The sequence below is a fragment of the Esox lucius genome, chromosome 3, assembly GCF_011004845.1.
Source record: "Esox lucius isolate fEsoLuc1 chromosome 3, fEsoLuc1.pri, whole genome shotgun sequence".
Taxonomy (NCBI): Eukaryota; Metazoa; Chordata; class Actinopteri; order Esociformes; family Esocidae; genus Esox; species Esox lucius.
Window position 1 is genome coordinate 14,308,108 of NC_047571.1, and position 26,663 is coordinate 14,334,770.

At 43.4% G+C, this 26,663-nt stretch overlaps 1 protein-coding gene across 1 annotated transcript; it reads right to left on the minus strand.

The window, feature by feature from the left end:
• Positions 1–1,072: 1,072 nt before the first annotated feature.
• bcl2b (BCL2 apoptosis regulator b) lies at positions 1,073–26,120 on the minus strand. Its single transcript, XM_010884826.4, has 2 exons — positions 24,967–26,120; positions 1,073–4,615 (listed from the first exon to the last, which is right to left on the minus strand). The coding sequence occupies exons 1-2, from the start codon at positions 25,507–25,509 to the stop codon at positions 4,481–4,483; spliced, it is 678 nt and encodes a 225-aa protein (XP_010883128.1). The 5' UTR covers positions 25,510–26,120; the 3' UTR covers positions 1,073–4,480.
• Between the last annotated feature and the right edge of the window lie 543 nt (positions 26,121–26,663).

The window sequence follows — 26,663 nt, forward strand, 5'->3', positions numbered from 1 at the left end:
CATTTTGTACCCCAGAATAGCAAAAGTTCCTCTGTCCCACTGACATAAATGCAAAAAGACACAGTTGAGTTTTGGTCATGGGGTCATTCTGACAATTGCAGTCACGGTCTTAAAAGACTCACATAGGATAGATCTACTGCAATGATAAAACTAGTATTTTTCTACACACTTGTTTCCACAGTTTTACCTCATCTGTTAAAGGACAATGGGGCTGGAGTCTCCCCAACACCTATCCTCTAAGCAGCAGGACTTATCAACTCGCTGGCCAACCCCTGATCTGACATCCCATTACACACATACACAAACACACACTGGACCTTCCCTTGATAGCGTAAGCCTGATTTAAAATTCTCCTTTTTGGGAGCGTGTCATGTATTTTATATGCATGGAAAAAAGAAGGGCTTGAGCGGGGCTCAAACTCAAATGAACTTGGCTCCTATGTTCCTCTCCTCGGGGATTTCGCTCTCCTTTCATTCTTTTTCTCCTCTTCACTTCTTTTTTTTTTCTCTCTTAGCATTAGTTTTACTACATCATGCTTTTGAAAAAAGGAGCACACGACCTTAGCCTTTGAAGACAAGTGTGACATGAATGAAAAGGGGAGAGGGTATAAAAGTCAGGCCTCTGGGCATTTGGTTTTTTTACACAACCCATTTTGCTGAACGGAGAGGGCGTGGAGTGACACGCTTTGTGTTTGGGTGGGGGTTGCTTTGATGTTTTGTGGGGTCCAGATGCCGTTCCTCTGCAGTGTCTCTTAAGATGGGAGGCTATGGGCATCGGACGGCCAGGTCGACCCTACTGGCCCGTGGCCTGACCAGACGGCTCACACCAACAGTGCCACTGATCAGTCTCCTAAAAGTATCTCCCTTCCTGCTCCCTCTTCTCAAACTCTCATTTGGTTTTCATCCCACTCCTGTCTCTCTCTCGTTTACAGAGAACAGCAATTTTTCCATGAATGCAAAGAATCATAACCACATTTTATAAGATTTTCTTTTGAGCAGACCAGTTGTTCATGTAATGTCACCCACAAAGATATTACCAGACCACATGGAGAAACAAGACACAAACATCCAAGTCAGATTCCAATAAAGATGTGGTTTATTCATAACATGGTGTTACCTAGGAAACACTGGGATTTATTCACACCTAGCAAAGTTAACAGTGTCTTTTACAATATTCATCCCATCTCCCCACTCTTCTAACTTAAATGATATAGGTTAGGTGGTATTTCCATGGAATTAATTAGTAGGTTTTTAAATTGACGCCAAGACAAGTCTGTAAGTTAACTTGACCACTGAAATAAGAACTACTGCGTAAATACTGCAATGCATGTTTGATTTAATTAAATCCTAATAATTGTGGATATATACAGAGCAGTAAGCAATGCTCATTGGTTTGGTTTCACCTTTTAGGTGCCACAGGTTGAGGATTTTAATTACAACACTACAACCATGATTTCACATGAGCTACATTCATTTAAACAGAATCACAGAAGGGAATATGAGACTTCAAATGATTCCTTATCACCATTATTTTTTTTTCATTATTCAGTTACTGACTTTTTATACATTTTATTTTTGTTTTCAGAATCAGTTTCATTTGGATCACTTGAAGGGTTTATCATGAGTAGGAAGTTCACCTCTAACGTTACAATGGAAACAGATTAGTGCCCTTAGTTATGATGACAGACGCTAGCAGGTAACAAGCACACAACTGTAGACTTTTCTGCCATTACATAAACTCGAGAGGTAAATAATAAATCTGTTAACAATTAACATACGTGTATATCTTAAAAGCAGCACAGGTCACCATATGTACAGCTAGGTACGTTCAGGGGCTACAGGATCTACTTTAATGTTATTGAACAACAGGCCAATATTGACTGTCCCCAATTGCCCCTTAGTGCGCAAATATTCAATGAAGCCCTATGCCCAGCGATCAATGACAACCTCCAGTCCGGATGTTCCGATGACAACTCATTTTCATTTGCAGTACGGGCCCTGGTCACTAAAAGTGCCCTATAAATGCGACAGGTCGTCTATACAACAACCCACATAAAACCTCAGTCCGACAAGTGAATTGGCATGTGTTTCTGTTCATGCAACATGTTTACATGTTAGGAACATTAAGTTTCTACCAGGTTAACTATGGTTTACAGCTTTCTATAACGATACTGTGTGGCAGTTTGAAGCTGTGAGTTCAGTTACATTTGGACTATACAGTACAGCAGCGTTAATCCAGTATTAACACATTTACATGTTTTAGACAAAAAGAAATTCAATGTTGCTCTACTTTCCATATAAACAGCGGCCCCCAAATGCTGTTAACTGTTCATCTATCATTCACTTTTTATCTATCATTTAAAAATGTCTTCTGGTACCTCTCAATAAATATGAATCATTAGTCAGTATGTATAAAATTTGATAATTTTCTTATAAATATCAGGATACATAGTTAATATTGTGATGAACTTCGGATGACATTTTGTACATGAAAGAATGAGACCTTTGGTGAGAGAAACAGGTGTGCCAGTCTACACAATATGAGTCAATAGCATGCTTCCTACACTAGAATGCTAGACATTAAATACTATAGATAAGCCTGGCTTTTCATCATTTCCAACACTAACAGCTCAATCTATAAACTTATCTATTCAGGGAATTTCTTTATTCTAAAGGTTTTTCAAATATTTTTTCAACCCAACACCTGAATGACACTGACCCAAAATAGTCCTCCATTGACCCAAATTAAGAGTGACATTTATTCTAAAATGTTATTCTAAAATCTCTTTACACTTTAATTACTAGGGCCCACTTTGGGTCCTGACCCTTGGTTTAAGAAACCTGCTCTAAAGAGATGATGTAATCTGTGCTATTGAAGAGGCAGGTCCTGCAGGAGAGTTCAAATATGTTACTATTAACAAAATGGACACCACTCAACTCCAACACAGTAAAGAGTGTCTCCAACATGGTCCTCCTTAATGTGGAATCAACCATTGGTGTGGTCTGTGGGGAGGTATGTGGGGCCTCTTTGTCCCCTAGCTCAAAACCAAGCAGCATTAGCAGCTGGAGGACACATGTTCTGGGAGATATGGCGGTTAGGTTCAGTCCCCTTTCAGAAGTGGCTTGGCTTTGGTGAGGCCAAGAGTTCTGGTCAGAGATACGGGCAGGGAAGGTGGGAAGAAAAGAAGAGAAAGTGACAGGAAAACCAGCGGCAACAGGTGAGCACAAAATGTTTTCCAGAGACGTCCGTAGCGATGACACAGTGAGGTGGTGACTGAAGCCCAACAGATCCATGCTGGACCATTCCGGGACAGTTCCTCCAGATCAGAGATTTTAACTGGCTGTAGAAGAGCACAGAACACGAACAGAAATCCTGGCTATTACTGAAATCTTATCTTTGACCCCCAGAAATTGTGCCTAACTAATTATATGTTTTTCACCATACCCATGTTGATGCTCAGTCCATTCATTTCTCTCTGCTTTTGCCCCCTTATTTTGTCCCTTAACAATCCCTTTCTTTCTGTTTTTTTCATCCCTCTATTCCCGTATTCCCCTGTCTACCTCTGATCATAACTAAGCCAGAAAGCTAGCAAAGGGGAATCATATTTTTCCTCTTTCTGTCAGTAACGTGATCAGACAACTTGAACTAACCTGCCTTGTCCTCAATACATCCGTCTTTTCCTCCATTTCATCCAGGTCAAACATCTCTCAGATCTCTGCAGATTAAGTTATACCTGCCTGGATTTTGTTCTGTTGAGACCTTGTGTTATATAATATATTGTGTGTGTGTGTGTGTAGTGTAAGTTTAGTGATGCTCCTGGAATATTGTGGTGTAGAAGCGGTGGACACATATTAGCGATATCCTATCACAGAGACCAGCTGTTATGTGGATGAAGTTCTTTTGAAGTCAGGCTGGAGGAGGTATGCAGAGTCCACACAGTTAAAACAATTCCTCGTCCTAACAAATAGGGGCTGCCCGCTTCTTTGTCGGTGCAAGCCGTTTTATCACTCATTGTCCTTGCAGTCCTAGGTAGGTCTCTGGGTAATGCGTGCCATCTTTTAAAACAATGACACATGCTACACAAGTCCACACGAGCACACAGAGGTTTCATGCTACAACTAGTACTGAAGCAGGCAGGACACAAACGATGAATGCCAACCCTCCCCTCTCCTCTGCAATTTTCAGTCCCTCAGTCGCCACTCTCAACATTCTCTGATTAGAGTTAAAAGGGACATCTTTTATTACACATTTCCTTCAGTTTGGGCAATTACTTCGTTTCATGCTGCTGTTTGAGTTGTGTCCTTGTTTTGAAGTGAGTGGTGAAGAAGAGGGAGGTTTTCTTGGTAGCAGGAAAGGAGGTGGGGAGAAAAAGAGGCTTTGAAGACTGGTAGGGGATGCGGAAATGTCATAGAGGGAGCAGGACTCCCTTTGAAAAACCAGGAGTGAAAGAGGAAGAGAAGATGAGAGAAAAAGAAGTCCTTCACTTCTGTGTAAGGTATGCTCCAATGGTGAGGCTTGCAGCCCCCAGTGCAGCCAGGCCAAAGACAGTCTTGATGGAGGGCCATGAACAGAACACAGAGTCCCTCTGTCTGTCATAGAGCTCCACAAAGGCCTCCTGAAAAACACAGAGACAAAGGGAGTCAAAACAAGCTGTGTGTGTGTGTGTGTGTGTGTGTGTGTGTGTGTGCGTGCGTGTGTACGCAGTCTCGTGTTCACAGCTTGCTGGGGGGTCTCTTGGAAATGCCTGCAGATCTAAACCCCTCTGGCTGACTTTCAACCACAGTGTTATTACATGCATTCAGAAAGCTGGATCAATTTCAAAGCAGCTTTCTCACCGTAATATAGCCACTGCCTACAAAAACTATGAAGTCTGGAGTCAGACACATAAAAAAACTGGAACATGTAAGTGATATGTTACATATTATCAGTGGGAGATACAATACACTGTTACGTAGTTATATAAATACATTCATCGGGAACACCACAGCCGCTGTGATGTTCCTTATTGAGGCTCCCCGGTCCTGCTGTAGTCCCACATCTGTGCAACTGTTTCATAATCTGTGTATCAACATAATCTCAGCCCGTTATAAAACATTCACATATGTCCTTACGTACAAAAGGGTTTGGTAGCAGGCGCCACGCAGGCCAATTCTTTTTTAATTTATTGGGTCAGAGAAGACTAGGACATTTTCATTCAGGAAATGTGTTCAGAAATAATCCCACAAATAAAATGGTAGATGTTATAAAACAGGGGTTGCATTATATGAAAACAGAATGTGGGAGTATCTAGAGCAGTGCTGTTTAAAACAGCTCTGGCTTGAGTCTTGACAGTGACAGACATGATTGATGTATGTTGCTCACCGTAAGTTCCACCAACAAAGTCGTCTCTCAGTATTACCTGCATTTACAATGTCTTCCAAGACTGTTTAAGAAAATAAGGTCTGCATGTATTACCAGTAAAATTGGAACAGTAAACAAAATCATATTTGTCATGAATGTGTTATACAATATCTTATACCACAACTATCAGCCAATCAGAATTCAGGGTTTAATCCACCCAGTGCATAATACAGTATACACCCTTGCTTGGTATTTTAGACCATGTGTTTTATGAGGAAATCAAGACATCTATCCATAAGCTCCCTGGCCTTAATAGTGTGAGCAGGTGGACAGGAAGCACAAGTACAATGATCCCCCTTGAAAGTCCCATGTATGGTTGGTGTTGATTGTCCCCTGTCAAACTGGTCAACCCAGGAAAGAGTCACATTGGCTATATTAAGAGGGTGAAGTTTGGCAGTGTAGCCTTTTGCTCAACTAAACGAGGCCCCGTTCAAGCTTTTACACTACAGTATAACACTACCGATAATACACTGTAGTAACAAGCACCATTCACCTTCAGTCAGTTCCTTCAGGTAGTTTGTTCCATTAGAATTCTTCTTCAAATATTCTTTTTACCATATATAAGCTCTTAAACATTTCATTTGTGATTCAGTGGTTTATAGGTACAAAACACAGCGACTATGGCTAACAACCTGGTTATGGCTGAATTTAAGTTTAATACTATTCTACTTTATTCTCCTAAGGACCAAGTATATTTTGGTCTGTTGTGATTATATCAAGGCTACATTTACCTACACTAACAAATAATGTTATGTACGATGTACTATTTGTAAAGCAACACATGTTTGTTTCAAATCAGCCCTTGATCTAATAGAAAGAAAAACCGGGCCATCTTCTATGAAGCATGTCATACTATTAGAGAGTGTAAGAGAACATTTCCAGTAAAGCAAACCAAAGCTTCACAGAATGACTAAAAAAGGCAATTGGTTTCAAATGGCTACATAAAGACAAAAGTATTTCCTGCCTCCCTTTCCTCCTTACCTTTCCTGCAGCATTCCTGAGGCCAAGGGCCATTGACAAAGAAAAAGGTTCAGATCAGCACTTTCTTAAGTTTGGGCCCTCTGGTATCAAAACAGACACTCATTCCTAGGCAGCTAAGAATCCAACTTGCCGACAGGCATTTTTCCTGTATGATACCTTGTTTACTGTTTGTTGGTAAAACTGGAGGCAGAAAGGACCAGTTGAAAAGGCATGTAGTTAATTCTGTCTCCTTAAAAGCCCTTCACCCAATAACACACACACACATCGCTCCATCCTTCGCAATGTTCAGGTATTAATTAGTGTGCCGGTGCCTCAGTCAGACCTCCTACTGTCAGGAATGTGTTCACAGTTGGACTCCCCTGGCAAAAACCCAGGCTGCCTTCTGCCCTCCTTTCCCCACCTACACGAAAAACTATTTTGCTGAAACAACACAACGCTTGCTCCTGGTTGCCACTAGCTGGCGTCTGGACACCTTACTGGCCGTGACAGCACATGAGAAATGACGACAGGACAAAAAGACAGGAATGTTACAGAAACCAAAAATAACTTCTTAAATGTTTGGGTTTCACACAATGGATGTTTTAGATGTTTAAGATTGGGTTGACATTCCATTTAGCCCCGGTAGGCTGGTTTGTGTAATAGGTTGAGACAGAAAGCACCGGGGGTGGACTGGTAACATGGGGTTGATGGTCAGTCAGGTGGACATCATGAGACCGTTCCGTGGCTGTATCATGCTCTAGTTCACTAGGTCAGCTGACAGAGTCCATTACAGACACCATGTGACTACTGTTGGGGAAAAAATACAAAAAAACTATAGGTCACTATCCTGCTCTCTTTATCGTTCTCTCTCTTTCTGTCTCTATTTCTGTCTGTCTCACTTTATGACCGTCTCCATCTCAGTCTGTCTCTCTGCATTTTTGCCAAATGCAAGGTCAGAAGAGCCAAAGGGCCGTTAGCTTACGCTGAGACAGTGAAAAATCATTATGCAAGACAACTGTAGCCAAGTTTGCTTCTCACCAAGACCATCTGTTAGCTTCAGCAGGTGATTGGCTAGGGAATCTGTCCAAGGTTACAATCTTTTAGTGCTGAAGTTCATCACCACCTTCTTTTAAGCTCAGTTTCTGGCACTGCTACATCACAACAGCAAACAATTTAAACAAAATGAGGAATCACTGGCTGCCATTGGCAGGGGGCGGAACCATGGAGCCACATTGTCATGGTTACCCTGTAGCTTGCCATCTCCGGATGTCATAATATTAGCTTGAAGTCCCGAGATTTACTTTTCCCACCAGCAGGACTGCGTCTTCTCTTGAGCTCTGATTTGCTTTTCTCACCATACAGGCCTTATGTACCACCTCTAAAAGACCATCTACAGTGAGTTTAACTATACTATCCACAAATGGAACAGGAAATCCCAAAATGTCACTCCAGTCCTGGGTACTGTGGGTTTCCCCTGTTCAGTACTGTGAATGGATAATTAGCTTACACTTTCACTGTGAGTAGAAGATATGAGTAGCTTTGTATACTGGCCTCCTGTCTTCAGCCTCTCATGACATTCAGAAAGAGACAGAACGTTGATTGAAACAAGAGGCAGATAATGTATTAAGCCTGTTCTATCTGTGGTTTAGAAACATTTCACTGACTATTTAAGGAGAATTATGGAAAACAGGAAATTCCAACATTTCACTCCAGTCCTGGGTACCCTGGTTTTCCCCTGTTCAGTACTGTGAATGGATAATTAGCTTCCACTTTCATTTTGGATGCTAGATAAGGCTGTGCACACTGGCCTCCAGTCTCTAGCCTCTCAGACTGACGACAGACAGACCTAAACACCACAAGGCAGCAGAGACAAACAGAGGCCTTACTAAGCCTGTTATCTCTGTTGTTTGGAAACATTTCACTGGCTAATTATGGACAACATGGGAGGTCCCATCTCATAAGGATCACAGAGACGTAGGAGATGAGAGGAAGAGGGATGAGAGGAGCTGGGTTGGTGAGAGATGTAGGGATATGGGTTGAAATTCAGGCTTTAATTAAAGTGCCAATACGCTGTGGCTTTACAGCGGCTTCCAATGCTAAACCGAGGGTTCCCCAATGTGGTGGATTACAGTAGCAAAGGATACCGAGCAGACAGAAACAAAGTGTACTCTAACAAGGTCCTTGCTGTTTAACCGTATTAAACTAAGACAAAACTCAGAGGGAAGAGGGGAAGAGTGTGAGAAAGGTTGACATACAAAACAGGAGCCAAAACAAAGCCTGGGTATAGAGAGAAAATATTGTCCTCATTTTTATTTTTATTGATTTAACAGGAAATCCTGTGTGTCTCTACATACACTCATGTTTCCAGTGTGGAATCTTAACAAATGCAGCCATTTTCAATCCTGTCCACTTCAGACACAATGGGTGATGATAGCAACCTTGAGTCTGTGATCGCGGTCTCTGTACGTGTGTAGCATCTCTAGGGATTCATCCCCGACCAGCTTGCCTGGTGGAAAATAGATGACTGTGGAGTTTTCAGAGACACAATCATTACCCAGAAAATCCACTACCGTCAGCAGACACCTGCCAGTAGCTAACTCTAAGAACACGGTCTGAGTCCTTGGATAGCATCGATATTACATACAGAAGGAAAACTGATAGCCCTGCAGTGAAGTGACAAAGAAAATACACAATGGACTCTAGAGTCAGTCAGTGTAGAATGTAGAAGTTAAAAATACAGGCCAATAACAAAGATAATTTAGAACTTTCCATCTGCTACAAAGTCAGAGAGGGAATTCTGAATGGAAAGAAAAGATACTTGTAACTTTACTTGAACCACAGTGTAACTGTAGAGGCCTGCTTGGGCCAGGCACACACCAATGATATTACCACGACACTTCTTCCAATGTCAGCTAACATTGCTTTACTGATTATAATCTTCTGTGGCAAAGAGACATTATAAATATGTATTTGGTTGAGCAATTTTTAACCAAAGAACAGGAGGAAGTGGAGAATAAACCAAAACCAACAGACAAACCACTTTGCTAGAGTCCTCTGGGGTGTCCGCATGGTGGCGGTTTGGGAACTATTGGTGCGGGCGGTCGGGTTTCGGGGTGGGTTCTGCACCCTTCGTCTCCGAACTGTCTTCCTCTTTTACACCTGCCTCGCTGGGGCAGAGTGTTGGCGTTGCATTCTTCTGCTGCTTCTACTTCACCCTTTTACCCACAGCTGCTCCTCTGGGGTCCTTATATCTTCTCCCGAACGAGCCTTGATGGGGAGCTGGCAGCCGAGCTGAGTTCAGGAGCAGGTGGTTCTCAAGGAGACATTGGCTCGACATTGATGCAAGAGATGGCGCCACAATATGCGTACGTGTATATGTACATAAGTGGTGGTGCAGCGCAGTCGAAAACAAAAAGGCAAAATAACCTGCAAATGGCCCGACTGGTTCTCATAAATATTCAAATGTGTCAGCAGCATCAGTGTGTTTACATAACAGTCGGCTCCCGGTCTCTTTACATCTCTGCTGAAACATGTAACGTGATAGGCCGATAAATCACCTGAGTCTAGCATGACACTTCATATTTTTATCATCTCCCTTATACATATTTTACACTACGGTAAACAGGCCAGGAGAAATCTGTCCTCAACGCTTTATTCATGTGACATATTGTGTTACGGGAGCCTGGAGAGAACGAGCTCTGTAGGCCTCAAGCGTATTTTGGATAGTGTTATTTAGCACTCAGAAAACACAAGTGAAATGAGATCCCGTTAAAGTACATTGGTGGATGACACACCTGTCGGACTCTCTCATGATTATATAGAATCCTTTGACTTTAAAAAGGAACACTTACTCTACAAACGGCCTTTGTTAGCCATGATTGACTGCAGTATACTATAAGTAGATTACAGTGTGTCCTGCACTGTAATATAATCCATTGTATGAGGTCTTTGATCCCGAAGCAACCAAAGAGCAGTGTGACATCATGGGGTGCAGGGAAATTAGTGTAGGTGGATACAACCAGAAAGACAGCATATAGGTGGATACAGACAGACAGCGAGAAAAGAAAGAGATTGTCTCCTCTCTGATAGGCTATTGTCCTTCCTGTCCTGGCTGGGGGGCTGGTTTAAAGGTGCTCTTCAGGACACTCAACACTCAGGCTCAGAGAGCGTGTCGTTTCCAGGCACAATGGGACACAGCCGGTGAATATAAAGTACAGCAGAAGTACATCAAAGGAAAGGCCAGAAGCCACATGCATGGCAAGTCATACGCCTCATTTACACTCCATTTGAACTGTGTCCATTTTCTCCACGACCTTGCCTGTTTACACTTGTGAAGTGACGTTGCAATGCTTCTTTTTATCATCCACACCTTTTAAAATATTTTTGTACAATGGGGAATCTAGACAAGATCAGGACAAAATACCCATTTTACAACCAGCTCTAAACTGAGCTAGACAATACCCAAGCATTATACTCCAGCTACATTTAGAGTCACAATGAGGTCACAATGCATCTTTCAATGCTCTACACCTGTCTAAAGATGTGGAGACAATCAGAATGTGGACAAAGTCAGGACAAAGGGCCTACTATGTTAGAACCAGTTATAAATAGGGCTCCGTTCTTCCCTTCTAAATACAGCATGAGGCCAAATGTACTGTAACCACCACACTTCTTTCCAGCCCAGAATTCAGCTTCATCGATACAACACATCTTCCAAAAACAGACAATCTCTACTAAGCATTTTTCAATCACATCAAAACCCTCCCCTCAGTAAGATATCATATGGAATCTATCAGCTAAAGAGCCTCTATTGTACGTCTGTTCTCACTCGGGAACAGAAAAAGAGTATCAGCAGCAGGAAACAGTTGAAAGGATGACAAAATACTGATTGTTCTGGTCCCCCCCCCCTTCTCTCTCTATCCCTCTTCCCTCTCCCTCACGTCCCCCTCTATCTCGAGCCCTTTCTCTCTCTCTCGCTATAAATAACGACGCGCTGGCTGGCCAGGTCAGGGCTGAGGGCTGCTGCTGCCCAGTCTAATAAAGCTGCTCTCTCTCATCTCCTCATCTCTGGAGCCCTGGCTGTTCAAAAGGCCAGCGGTGACGCGTGAGAATGGAGCAGAACAGGGCTGCTGAGTCACACAGTTCATCCTGATGGGTGGGATTTGGGGGTGGGCACGAGGACAGGAAGTCTTGCCACACTGGTCACTCGCTGGACGCCCAGCAGAGCAGAAGTATTGGTTGATAACATAGCGATGGCTCCCTCTGGCTTTTACAATCAGTGATACCATGGGAACCACCGAAATCCATCAACCGTGGGCTCTGTTGCCTTGGTTAGGTGCCTGAGAAGATTTGACCTAACTGGCTGTTTCGTTTAATCATTTACTCTGTGAGCCAGAGTGACCAGAAAGATTGACAAACTCAGTGGCAACTGAGCAAGGTTGGAAGTTCCCTCGGTCGCTGTCAAGCTTTAGTGCCTCCGTAGTTCTGATGGAGCGCCTGATACGGCTTCACAGACCGTGGGAACCAAGTGATTCCCAGGTGGCCTGTTCCTTCATGTGATAAGTATGCCCAGTGGGAGAGGTCCACTTCCTGTGACAGCAGAAGGACCACCACACTCATGCCTGTAAAATAGCACTCTGTTGACATCTCCCATTGTTAATATTAGATGCTTAAAACACATGTCATGTCATTGTCACTTTGTTGTTATTACATGGAACTGGTCATATGGTTGTTATAAAATGCTAATTACAATGGTCATATTATTATTACATGCTTATAACCCTTTTCTATAAGCACTCATAGTATCACATTGAGAAAACAATATGTATACTTATTCCATGTTGACTGAGTTTTATTTAAAGTTAATGGGAAAAGCTTGTGTTCCTTGAAAATCCCCTTGGTAAACCCTTAGATCAGTTGCTATAAGATCACTTCCTGTATGGGTGGAAATGACAGTGACATCATCGTCTGGTTTGAGCCTGCATGGTTTCTCTGCTGCGGTTCAGCCAGCCGTAATCCATGGCCAAATCACAGAGGCTGTATTCCTGTAACTAAAGGAGACCTGCAGGCAAGCCAAACACTCTTTTAAACTGATACCATGGAAAGACCATGGAGGCACAGCTGTAGGGAGCCAGATCCCCGGTCGGCTCAGATTCACCAGAGGTTTTGAGTGTTTGCAAGCCTACATATAACTGGTATGGTTGGCCAGTACATTATAGAGTTGTGATCAAAAGTTTGCATACCCTTGGAGAATTGGTACTATATGTACCATTTGTAAAGAAAACATGAGTAAGCAGGCAAAACACATCTCTTATTTCTTATGGGATTCACATTTAACTGTAGGTCATAACAGAATGGCACAATCATAAAACAAAACATAGCAACAAAGAAAAAAATTATTAACTGACCCCTGTTCAAAGGTCTGCATACCCCTAGTTCTTAATACTGTGTGTTGCCCCTTTAGCATAAATTACAGTGTGCAGTCTTTTTTAATAGTTGTCTATGAGGCCCCAATTTCTCACAGGTGGTATAGCTGCCCATTCGTCTTGGCAAAATGCCTCCAGGTCATCCAAAGTGGTCGTCTTGCATGAACTGCACGTTTGAGATCTCCCCAGAGTGGCTTGATGATATTAAGGTCAGGAGACTGTGATGGCCACTTCAAAACCTTCATCTTTTGCTGCTGTAACCACTGGATGGTCAACTTTTCTCTTGTGCTTAGGGTCATTGTCGTGCAGGAAAGTTCAAGAGTGTCCCATGCGCAGCTTTGGTGCAGAAGAATACACATTGTCTGCCAGTATTTTCTGATAACATGCTGCATTCATCCTGCCATACATTTTCACAAGATTCTCTGTGCCTTTAGAGATCACATACACCCAAAACATCAGTGAGCCACCACCATGCTTCACAGTGGGGATGGTATTCTGTTCACTATATGTGACCATAAAGCTCTATTTTGGTCTTGTCACTCCAAATTGTGTCAAGGTGTTATGGGGCATATTGTAACCAGGCTTTTTTGTGACACTGGAGCAGTAAAGGCTTCTTTCTGGCAACTCAACCATGCAGCTCATTTTTGTTCAAGTATTGTTGTATTGTGCTCCTTGAAACAACCACACCATCTTTTTCCAGAGCAGCCTGTATTTCTCCTGAGGTTGCCTGTGGGTTTTTCTTTGTATCCCGAACAATTCTTCTGGCAGTTTTGGCTGAAATCTTTCTTGGTCTACCTGACCTTGGCTTGGTTTCAAGAGATCCCCAAATTTTCCACTTCTTAATAAGTGATTGAACAGTTCTGACTGGCATTTGCAAGGCATATCTTTTTATATCCTTTTCCATCTTTTCCATCTTGTTACGCAGGTCTTCTGACATTTATTTTCTGCTTCCCATGGCTCAATATCTAGCCTGATCAGTGCATCCACCTGAGAGTTAACAAACTCATTGACTATTTATACACATACACTAATTACAATTTAAAAAGCCACAGTTCTGGGAAATTCCCCTTTAATTGACATTTTCACCTAAACATTTGATCAGGGCCATTTGGGTGATTTCTGTTATCATTATGATTAAAAAGGAGCCAAACAACTATGTGATCAGTCATATTTTCAAAATCAATGCCCAAATTCCACATTTCTGCCAGGGTATGCAAACTAATGACCACAACTGTACAGGTTGTTCCATTTAAAAACTTGCTCATGCGATATAAAAGTACTCTTTTTTATTACATGGAACATATGCATAGTGTTTGTTTACCATCATATGCATTAGTAAATGAAATAAAGACTTTCACAAGTGAACTACACAGTGTATGCGTTTTGGTGAGCACCCCACATTAGTCTGGAGACACTTATCTAAGCCAGTGGAGGAGAAAGTATTAGCTATGAGATCAAAGCTTTTTCATGGAGTCTCCCTTCATGACAGAGGTATCTTGTGATGCTGAGTGAGTCTTCAGTTATCTCGTCAGTTTTGGCAACAAGGTAGCAGTTCTCCTGATGTTATTGGAGCACGAGGCCATGATTTCAAGTCATATGCAGGAGGCAGGGACAATGTTCAGGGAGCTGCAGGATCTCAGATGACTAGTTATTATCAGGTAAAACAATAATCTTCAAAAATTAAGTTCTGGAACTGCTTTGAAGCAGTGAGCTGAGACACTCTATTCCCTCTCCAATTACAGTTTGGTTTGTGATCAGCAGTTCCCTATAAGGGAGTTGGGAAAGGACGAAAGACTGCCCATAGAAGTCAACGATTTACCACAGACTAGTCTTCTGGAATGCATGACAATGCTGTCTCTCCTTCTCGGAACATGAAGTCATGGTTAAAGAGCGGAATCAGGGGTAAGAATGTGTTTCAGTTTTTTTCTGTTTTAACCACCTAGTGCTATGCCCTTCAAACAACACTCGTTCATCTACTATTGACCAGAACCCTGTGGAAATAAGAGCGACTGACGTCCGAAGACATTATTATATGTTGCCCTGCTTAATAAAAAGACCTACACCCTTTCCCTTTTCACATTGAAAACAAGGGAAAAGTTCAACAACCTTTCTCTCTCTCTCTCCTAACTCTGTCTTCAGCAACCAGCTGATTATCATCCCAGGCCATGGGAAAGGAATGATGGGAATGCATTGATGTGAAGAGACAAACAACTCCACTGTGTCTAAGCTGAGGGGGATGATATGAGAGCTATTCACCCTCAATCAAGTCTTACTGCTTTCCTCCCTCAGATGAGCCAGCTAGCTCACTGCCCCTAAAGAACATAGCTTAGCTCACCACAACAGAATTACACAATAAAAAAGAATACACCCCTGTTTAAGACAGGGCAACACTCCTTAATTGTCTGATGTATAAAGAATAACAAGCAGTTAAGAACAAACAGACTGCAGTTACATATTTGACTTTTAATGTATTCATTTAGCCCATCTGGAAGGTACTACCAAATGGAGACATTTTGAAAGGCCTTCTCCCTTTGGTGAACAACCTCTCCTTGAACTACATCAAGTACTGTGACTTTCACTGTGTAATTGCTTACAGTCAAAATTGAAACAGGAATGACAATGAATGGAAACTGAGGACTGAAACTAAATGGAATCTAAGGAATGAAAATAAATGGAATCTGAGGAATGACAATAAATGTTTAATGGTGACATTATAAGGCTGTGTGAAACAGCAGTAAACAGGTTGATATGACTTTCACAATAGACTTAGGTTTGAAGCATTTTCTCAGCTCCCTAAACCTACACAATAAGGATCCACGGGAAATGGCTCAGCAACAAACTGTCTATTATCTGTCTATTTAAAGGCTCAAATAAACATGTACATGATGACGTCCAAGTGCTAAATCTAAAAACATCTCAATTAAAAGATTTGTTTTTCTTAGACCAACCAGTTGCTTGACCAAAATTGGCATGAGACTGCTTTGGAAATTGCTTTTCTGATTGTATGTGGTGAAGTGAATGCTTTTAAATGTCAATTTGTTATCAGCAAAAGAAGCTAAAGGGTAAACAGGTGACATTGGCACTCAGGAACACGCTGTTTGGCTACATTACATGGCATTGTTTAACCAGTTTATGACACCATTTACTCTATACCGTAACCATTGTATCCCTTTACCATCGTATTAACGCTAACCATCCCTCACTAGCCTTGCCACCCAATTACCCTGGCACAGCGCACGCTGTCTCTCTCCGGCCATGAAGCGTGTGGCTGGATGCTTGGCAGTCTCCCGTTCCCTTGGCCACGTTCCCTGGTCTGATGTGGTGGAGTTGGAACTCCGTTTTAGCCCTGTGGTCTTGTACTCTGGGCTTTATTAATTAAGTCCCCCCCCCGTCCCCCCCCCATTTCCCAATCCACCTCCTTCACCTTCCTACCTCCCACCCAACCCGCCTCCTCAACCTCGGAGCCCCTCCCTTCTACCGGCCTGTGAATATCCTCTCCTGATCAAAGCCATTCAAATCTCTACTGCTGCGGTCTGCATTTCTTCATTCAGTGGCACTTTCTAACCCACACAGCCTCTTTGTGATAGAGGAACGTGTGCAGAATATTCTGCAGCCTTTAACATGGAGTTGGATTTAAGCACAGAGAAGGAAGGTCAAACGTTCTGCTTTCTGCATGGCTGAACCTCAACCTGGTCGACGGTAGACCTACGCTACAAGGTCCCACATGGAACCGTATTCCATATTTGGTGAACCACTTTCAACCAGGGCCCATGAAGCCATTTTATGAATGTGTTATGGATAGATGGACGATGGGGGGGGGGTGATGGAGGGATGATAGAGGGATGATAGAACAAGCCCAAGGAGTTGTCAACTGATGATGCGTTTTCCAGTGTCAAGTCAACTAAATATGTGTTTTTCTGCGTTATGAGTGTTCTTATGCCCTAACGGCAGGCATCCGGCAGTCCAGCCCATGTGAAAGAGAAGCCATATTGGGTTATTCTTCAGAACACATTGTGTTTTTCCATTGTAACCCTGCTTCTCACCACCAAATGTCATAAAACAGCCCAGAAGATAAATTAAGGCCTTACATAGTGCTGACTTAATGAACTTGCGTCGGTTCGTGGATATGAACCGTGTCTAGACATCTCTATGGGCTACTTGTATTCTTTTTGTTTTCGCTGTTAACAAGCCGACAGAAGCATTTCATGGAGCAACTGGATCCAGTCAGAACAAGGTGAACGTTTCTCCCTTTGACCTGAAGCCCTGAAGGTGTGGCACACAGGCGTGGAGCTCCGTCACCGCAATGCAACTCAGTACGCCTCACATACCATGGCAACTGAAAACACGCCTCCAAACAGCTGTCTCTCAAGAGTTAGAGGGGGACCAGAAAACGGACTCTCCCTCAGGCTGGCAGGGTCTCCCGGTCGGTGTGTGAAGCGGGGCACGGCGTATGAGCAGTTAATGCGAGAGATATGAATTGGATGGTGGTGGCACGCCGTACCCAGCCGATCTCTGAGAGCGTTTGCCCCAACTAGCATTCATCCTCTTGACATCAAAGGTGACTCTGTGTCTGCCAGACCAGAGCGCACGGGGGAACAGCCCACCGGGAATTGCAAGCTGCTGTAGCGTCACCACGCCAAAGGTGCCAGCTTAAAAGCGCTAAAATGCTCATCTACCCAAGGTCTTTCTCATATAGATATTGACATTTTCTCCTCTGATTTTTTTTCTCAGTAATATACAGCACTTGACTTGGGATAAAATAAGGGCAGGAACTGACAAATCGCACATTTGACTACCTTCATCAAAACGTACGTGTTAATAAGGCTTGTCCTTATTATAGACTATCCCAGACGTGCCAGAGGGCTCGTTCCAGACCGTTCCGGCCCAAGTCAAGCACTGGTAAGATATTAGTAAAGGCTCATGCTGCAATCATTTAACATTCTCGAAGACAGATTGACGTGTTTTAAATTCCACTTCCACAACTTATGTTTCAGAAATCTGAAGGTGAATATTTCCTGCCTCATGTGACCCAACCTAAATCACTCAAGTCCTCAGATCAATCAAGCTAAAGATCAATCAGTTAAGCAATCAAAAAAATGGAGACTTTGATTGATCTCAACTTTCAGTGAAAATCTATGTTCTGCCTGAGTGTCTTCTAATACAAGAAAGAGGTTAGGGTAAAAAAACACAAAATAACTTAGAAACTGCTGAACACTAAAAAGACTATTGACCGATCATCCCAATGTATTTTGGACGGCTGTTCTCTCAGTGTTTCAGGGAATTGTCAATAATTCTCATGCTGTTTGGCCAGTGTTGTCCCCAGGTATCTTGGGGGATTTTCCCAGCAGTGGTGGCTGGGCTGTCGTGGCGTTAGCATGGCCAACTGGAAGCTAAGCTACCCGCCCTGAGGCCATCTGGTCCCCGCTCGTCACGGCTCATATGTCACCCTGTGACAACACAACATTATTGATTCACACCACTACATCCGCTTCTCTCTCTCGCTCTCTGTATGTGTGTGAGAGTGTGTGTGTCTTTGTGTGCATGGCTACTGTGACAAAAGAAGATTATCGATTAACACAAACACATCCACGTCTGTGTTTATCTGAGCGTGTGTGTGCATGTGTATGCAACGCTACAGTTTGGTCAGGTTTTGGACGTCTCCTTGAGAGATCTCTGTATAGTACGATAAGGCACATATCATTTATTGTACATCGGACAAAGGTAGGCTATATCCATTGTTGACCTCGATATTATGACAAAGATGGATATTTCTTTTACAGCCTCTTTGTAACAGATCCTAAAATATCCCTAGTAGACAGCTTGCAGGCAGAATCGTTCAACCTTCTTCATTGATATCCAATGGGACTTGTCTGTGTTTGCCCAGTGGCAAAGTCAACGCGCGTCTCGTAGACCTCATTATCTACAGTCAAGCGTGACTGAATATAACAATATTTTTATCTCCCATCAAATGTGCATGGTTTCTGAAATATAGAATATTTGGTTATTGCTGGTGGGGCAATGAGGCCGTGCTCTGTTTTATTCATCCACTAATAAGATAATTTATGGGCACAGGGGAACATGTCTATATTTAGAGGCCTCTCACATGGCCCTGCATTTTTCAAGGATATGCTACGGTGACCTGACACCTGACACTGACAATGTCACTATGTTTGTGTGTGTGTGTGTGTGTGTGTGTCCGTTTGTGTCTATGTGCGTGTACATAAGTGTGTGTGTGTGTGTGTGTGTGTGTGTGTCTGTGTATGTGTGTGACACATTTACATCCCTTTGGGGTTTGTTTGACGGATATCCATTTAGTGTCAGTTTATGGTGCTGTATATTATTCATGGACACGTGAAATGGTATGCCCAGGAGCAGCACAGCACAGCCTAATGGAAGAACAGGTCAATAGACGGGCCAGGATAAACAGGAACTACCGGGTTAAATACTGTACTTACAGTGTGCTCCTCTCACACGTGCACGCACACAGACACACACAGAATATGGCAAAGTACGATCAAATGGACAACACCTCATGTGTGCAACCATAGTGGGGAATGGTTTATGAGTTATTGTGGGCTTGTGGACATTTGAAACCACAATAACACAAACACAAATATAGACATATAAAAACAGGAACACGCCCACACGTCCACTGCTCCGGTGGTCAATATCATGTGACCTGTGCATGGCCTGCCCACAAGCGATTGTCCACGGGAGAACAAACTGTCCAGCGTTCAGGCCGTCCACACCCTTGGCTGTTCTGGTCTGGTCACTCAGGAAAGCTACACCCAGGATCTCCCCATTATTTATTTACAGTCCATGTTCCTGAGCTGCAGACATTCCAAGGCCTCTCCTGAGAAGAGACAGGAATAATGAGAGGACGGGAGGGGTCTGGAGAGGACGGGAGGGGTCTGGAGAGGACGGATGGGGTCTGGAGAGGACGGGAGGGGTCTGGAGAGGACGGATGGGGTCTGGAGAGGACGGGAGGGGTCTGGAGAGGACGGGAGGGGTCTGGAGAGGCCTCAGGGGTCAGAGGACCAAAGGTCATATCAACTCTCACGTAGGAACAGTTATTCATACGGTAATGTAACAGGAATTCAAAGAAACGCCTTGAACTAGATTTCTCAGATACCAGTCATGACAAGCAGAAGAATACAAAGGCTGTGCGAAGGAGGAGTTAAGAAGTAGTGTCACCTTGTTAACGTCCAATAGAGCCACTCACTTCACAGCTTCCATTTCCCCTAAAAACGGTCATGGTTTCACTGTAAATGTCATGCACAGTAAAAAGAATAGGGGACACACGAGGGAAGTGAATCTGAAGCTCAGATGACTGTCGTAAATTTTTATAAAGACAACTTAAAACAGTCCATGGTTGATCATTTTTACGATCTAGATTGTTGTGCTAGACAGCACAATGAAATATAGCAAGCATATTCAAATCTTAACCCGCGAGGGCCAGCGCCGCTGGTTTTCTGCCCGACCATGTCATTAATGTCCCCCACCTGGTGTCCCGGCTCTAAGTAAGTCCCTGATTAATGGGGTGTAATGAAAAAATGGAGTGGAACTGGATTCAAGGTGCAGATTTGAATACCGCAACCATATAGAAACCAGAAACCAGGTCATGAAAGAGAAAAATGCATATAGGCAACTTTATCAACCTCTATCACTTTGAGCCTCAATAAATAGAAAACTCTATCAGCGAATAGTAGTCACTGAGAAAGGTCAGTGACTTTACCAGATCCTCAAGAGTGTACTCGGGGAGAGAGAGCTGGCTCTGTCAGTAGGAAATGTTTCTGAGATTAGAGTGGCCGTCTCTCTCTTTCTGTCTCTCTGGGTATCTCTCTCTCAACTGTGGTGTATAAACAGAGTGACAGATGGCGAGCGACAGAGGTTAACTCAATCTCCACTCTTCCGCACTCCACTCTGCAGAGGAGTGCAGCAGAAGGGGAGAACATTGCAGCTTAGCTCACACATGCTTTTCAAATGTCCCTTTTACCAACCCAGCCCCATTGTCTACAACCCCCAACCCCAACGTTCTTGTCAAAGTGATAACAGTAGTTTGGGGTTTGATTTCTGGTTAGAAAGCATCTGCATCTCTTGATAGCTGTATCAGGCTTCTGAAGGCCCACTGATCATTTCTGGCTAATGGCTGCTTGCTCCCGTTCCCTCATGATATTAAACTAAAATCAATCTGTGCAGTCCTCTGGGGCTTGGGTTGGCTAGAATGGACTCAATAAACAAAAGCCATTTCTCAGGAGCAGTGGCTGAGGATGGGTTCCAAATGACTATTTAGTCCCTAAATAGTACGCTTCTTCTGACCAGGGCTCATGAATATGGTGCAATTTGGGACGCCATTGTCAGCCAGGCACAGGGGAACCAGGTTCTTCCAGTCCCTTTCATGCTGTGCAGACATGTCAACCTGATGGAGATTAATGACTTCCCCACTGTCCCAGTTCCCCTCAGCCCATACGGAGGGGTGGGTAGAGCAGACCAGATGCCCACAGCAACACACTACCCAAAGCAACACATCCCCCGTTCCCAACCGCCTTTATTGGGATTTTGGAAGTACGCTCTTCAGGACGGACCCAATCACATTTGTCCTCCGTTATTACGACATACACCTGCTGTCAGAAAAGCCCACCTGTTCCCCAGCCAATGACAAGCCTGTCTATTGGCATAATGACCGGCCAAAAGGACCTCTGTCCCTCCCCACACTCCAATCATCTGGCTGTGAGGCACCAGACCGGTCATCGGGGTGCTCTCATCACTCTACAACAATGTGGTGAGAAGTTACAAAGAATTTCCCTCAGAAACTCTCCGCTGGGAACAATCACGTTAAGGTGAAGACACGCGCTTTTGCAATCGCGTCCATTTGACGGGACAATCTTGGGAAGGATGTGTGGTGTTTTAGCAGAGCGCATCACGGCCAGACTCATGCCCTCCACGCCCTCAGACAGCCTAATCCCACAGGACACGTGTAATTTCACAAGAAAGTTGGGAGTCTGTCTGCCTGCCAGGCTGCCACTTTCCAATCGCTTGTTATTTCCTAAAACGTCACACATATAAAACTGTGGGGTGGACACTGGGACCAAACACCATGTCTGTGTGGCACTGTCTGTCTGTCTCGCTTAGAGACCTTATTATCCAATCAAAACAAAGCCCCCTTAAACCAGCTGCAATTACTCTCGCCACATGAGACAGGAAGGGGTGAATTTATCCAGGTGAAAGAAGGCACAATTACAGGACAGGCGACAGAGCTATCCAGGGACCCGGTTGAGTCTGGAGGAGCTGTGTAGGAGAGAAGCGGTCAACAGAATGGGGCCATCCCAACCCAGGCGCATTACAAACAATTGAGACCATGTTATTTTTGTGGACACAGGATGGTTTTTGTTTTGGGGAAAGTATATATTCTCCTCGTGCGCCAGTGATTCCATAATTTCCAGACACAACAATGACCAGCGATACTGAGACTCTGTCCAAAAATAACAGGAAGCATGCGGGTGGCTGATGTAGTGGTTTTCCACCCCACACTCATGCGTCTAAGTGTCACCATTAGGTTAATTCGTTTCCCACTTCGTTTTTATAGTACTGGAAAACATCAACAGTATGTTAGCTGGTTGCTGCAGATGACCTTAAAAACATTCTTATCAAAAACCTTCTTAAAATGACCATTGACCTAGAACAAATAACAAACACTGTTTTAAATATATACTTATATTAGACACTTTCGTGACACAGATTATGTACCAGTGGTGCAAGTTTTGGGATTATCAATGAGCGGAAATAAACAAGGCATTGAACGTTCCCAACCTGAAAAGAAAACAACTGTTATTCCAGTGTCAGTTTCTGTGTGCTTTGTTCCAGTGTCACCAGGATCTCTGCAGCACTCTTTATTCTGCGTGAATAGTTACAGTAGCTGATCCATTTGTATTCACATTGTGTACACCATATATGTGTATTCATTCCATTTGCATTCATGTGAGTGAGATGAAATGAACCTCATTTCTCCATAGCCTCAGACAAAATGTAAAATACCTTTTTAGGGGGATTTACAATTTGAGCACTTACAACAACTCCATGGCAAAGTGACCTAGAAAATTGGATACATATACTCTCCCGTAATCTGGAATTATCCTTTGGATTAAAAGATTCCGTGCCCTTCGGTTCCAATGGATGTGGCACATGAAACCCTGTCGCCTTAGCCTGAGAACACTGCTGTGTACACTGACCTACATACAACAGGAGAGAAATGCGTAGTCGGGTTTACAGGCTCCAGAGACCTCTCACACAGACTAGTGCAGCAGACACAGCCAGATCCAACCAGACACAGGTCTCAAACCAGACAAAAGGGCTCCAACTGAACCGAAATGTACTGGAGGTTGCATGTTACATGTTAAACATACAAGCTGGCTCCAGGCTATTGATCTATACTCCTGGAGGGCCCTCTCCCCTCTCTGTGCTTCCCTTTGATATGTGGCACAAACTGCCACCTTCAGGGCAGAGGAGACTCAAGAGGAATGTTAAACGTTCCTTCCTTTAGAGATGAAATGCTCCACATAAATCATTGATCAGCCTCCACCCTCACACACCCACCCCTTTGCTTCTGGCTCCATAGCTGAAACAGTGAAAGCGTGTGTTATGTTCTCATGAAGGGCACTTCTGTCAACTAGGGAATCCTTCTGGGCAGTTTGGCAAGAGGGCTGCAGAAAAGAGTGGCTACGCTATTCATCTTTTGATTGGAAATTACAGTAATAAAAGAACAACAGAAGGGGATGTTGTGACACACGTTTTAGTGTGTGTGTGTGTATTTGTGTGTGAGCGCATGGGAGTCCATGCCTGCACGTGTGTGCGTACACTTTTTTGTGTTTCAAACTCAGAGGTGCAACAATGCAAGACTTCAGAAAGTAGACTGGGCAGTCCAGGGTTGGGTGTTTCACAAGTCAATGGGAGAACTGAAAAAAAACGTATTTTTTTCCCTCAAAGTCAGAAAGCAAAACATAGATTGGACCCAATGTGGTAACTGAAACTGAATGCCACTGTGAAAATGGTAAACTCACATGTTTCTGAACACATTTGATTTGACAATCTGGGCAATTTGAAGTTTGGCGTAACAGGACTGTTAGACCCAATGATATGTTCCTGCAGATAGTTAGTCATTTAAAGTCACTGTGATATTGCCTACAAGTGGATTTTTATTGGAAAAGCACTTTTGTGTTATCTTCATCCTCTACAATATTTTATGGTACTATGGATCCAAAACAAGTATTCAAATAATATGCGTCTTCTCTTGTTCAAATAAAGGTCAAATAATGTGTGTGTGTGTGTGTGTGCAGACTCCATGAGGGGCCAGTATGAAAATGTATGCAATCTGGATAAGAGCATATACTCAATTACTTAGAAGGGGGAAAAATGAAATGCTCTCCCAGCATAATACTTTTCTGCAGATTCCTGACAGTGGTCACCACTTTTAATTTTTCTGTTTCTACTGGCCGCTAGTATCCTGTCCCCTGGCATGTTTCTTTCCTGGACAGTCCTGCCATAGCTGTAGCTAGACAGACATGATAATCCCGTACTAGGACGTATACAGTACAGACTGTTCTCTGAATAGTGTCACAGACATCTGTTCTCGAACATTAAACAACAGCAGTGGCTATAACTTGTCCAAACTACAGATGGATTAAGAACAGCTCGGGAATAATATATTATCTAACGTTATTGTTAATCAAAGCTTGTTATGATCTGAATGACCCTCCTTCCCACACAAATCGTTTCGCAGCATATCTTCTTGCAACTGCCAGGCATCTGTCTCTGATTTAGGGAGCGCTCTTTTGTGCTCATGCATGACAGATCTTAAAACACCTGAATCGGTATTTAAAGTATAAACTAAACACATAGAATGCTATAGCAATACGGTCGATGACAAAATCCATGACGTGGCACGCAAAGTCTGAGCGGGGGAACGCAAAACCCGCGAAACGGAGTGGAGTTGACAGAGGCGGGCTTTAGAGCGTGGAGAGGTGTGACAGGGACTCCGAACGTCATTGGTCAGACATGCAAGACAAACACTGTCAACATCAAATCAGGAACACTTTCGTTGATATCCGTTCCCACTGCATCAGTAGCCTACGCATAAATCAACGTGATATCGGAAATGTGGATTCGAAGTAGAGAATACACCTACCCATCCCCCGTTTTCTTGAATCCAGCTGTGCAGGGGTCCATTTAGATATTCTGTCATCCACCCGGCAATGTGGTCCACCTGCGAAGTCATTTCCTTGTTCACGCATTCCACGCATATTGTGCCCCCGAACTCGAAGAAAGCGATAATACGTCCCCAGTTAACTCCGTCTCTGAACAGCTCGTCTATAACCTCTCTGAATCTCCTCTCGGCCACAGAGGACGTCAGATACAGCTGGTGTGACATCTCCAAAAAGTCGGGTTGGTACAGTCTTTCGAGTTCGTCCCCGGCCTCACGCAACACTCTGTGAATAGCTGCATGCGGGTCTGGTTGGGAGAGCCATTTGGAAATATGGGGAACGCTGCCCTGTCCGGCTTTACTGGCCCCATGAATCCGCCGTACCAAACCCGGCGGAGGAGAAATCATCGACCCATTATTAGCACCATCTTCCTCCTCTGCATCTTCGAAATCCCATGCATATCCCCGTTTTAAGAGTTTGTGACAAATGTACTTTTCCACTATAAAACGGTTATCGTCGTCTGCCATTATGGTTGGCACTGGTAGCCTAATGGCCTCCCACCTGAATCCTCGTTTTTAAGAATAATACATCATCCTTGAATATTAGCGCTAGTCCAATACATCAGATCAAACGAAAAGTGTCGAAAAGTGTCACCTTGGTGAAGTTTTTAGGACAGGCTACTCGAAAGGTCCAGAAAGAATTCTGGAAGGGAAACGATATGCGTGCGTGGATTGTAAAAAAAAAAAACACACTTCCCCCAACTAGTCTGAAACCGTGAAAAAGGCAAAGTATGTCCACGTTAGAATAGGCTATCCAAATGTTCCCAATTTTGCTCTCAAATTGAAATCTCTTCGAAGCCTAGCCAAAAAGTGGCGACAGTTCCCCTCCGTAGACTCAACAATCCAGACAGCCAGAAATACGGAAGAGATTAAAATATTATTGACATCAACACAATGTATACTAGACACACATGACCGAAAATACAAAAATAAAGGTTAACATCGCATTTACAGGATATAATACCGACTACTATTAAAGCGCCGTTGTACGCGGACGGAGAGACTCGTCTTTTTGAGGGTCTGCAGTGAGAACTCTCCCACAATTGCAGCCCGTGTCTCTGCTACGCTGTGGTTGGTTTTACGTCACCCGGCCATCTAAGTTTTCCTGCGCGTTTGGAGACTCTCCAAGTAGCCTATGCGCTCTTTGGTTAGATGTTAAATCATTTAAAAATGTTATGTAACACATCGTTTGACTTGGGATAAAATAAGTACAGGAACTGACAAATCGCACATCAGACTATGTTCATCACAATTTATACGTTAATAAGGCTTGTTCCGTTAAAGTAGACAATCCTAGACCGCTCGTAGCCCTAAAAAAGAAACCGGAACGCTGTTTGTCTATAATTAGAGGTACCTGAACGCCGTTCCGGACCGTTCCGGCCCAAGTCAATCACCGGAAACACAAAATGTAATATTATCATCATAAAAATATTTGAGTGCGAAACATTTTCTAGTTGGACTTGTATATGTAGTGAACAGCATTTTGCTAACACATCTAAATTTGTATATAACAAAATGTTCAGTGTTATTTCAAACTCTACTATGGCCAGGGGCAAAGGAGTGAGTTTGACATCAGGGGGCATACTTTATGTAGTTTTAAGTGGTTTTATTATTTTGTGGGG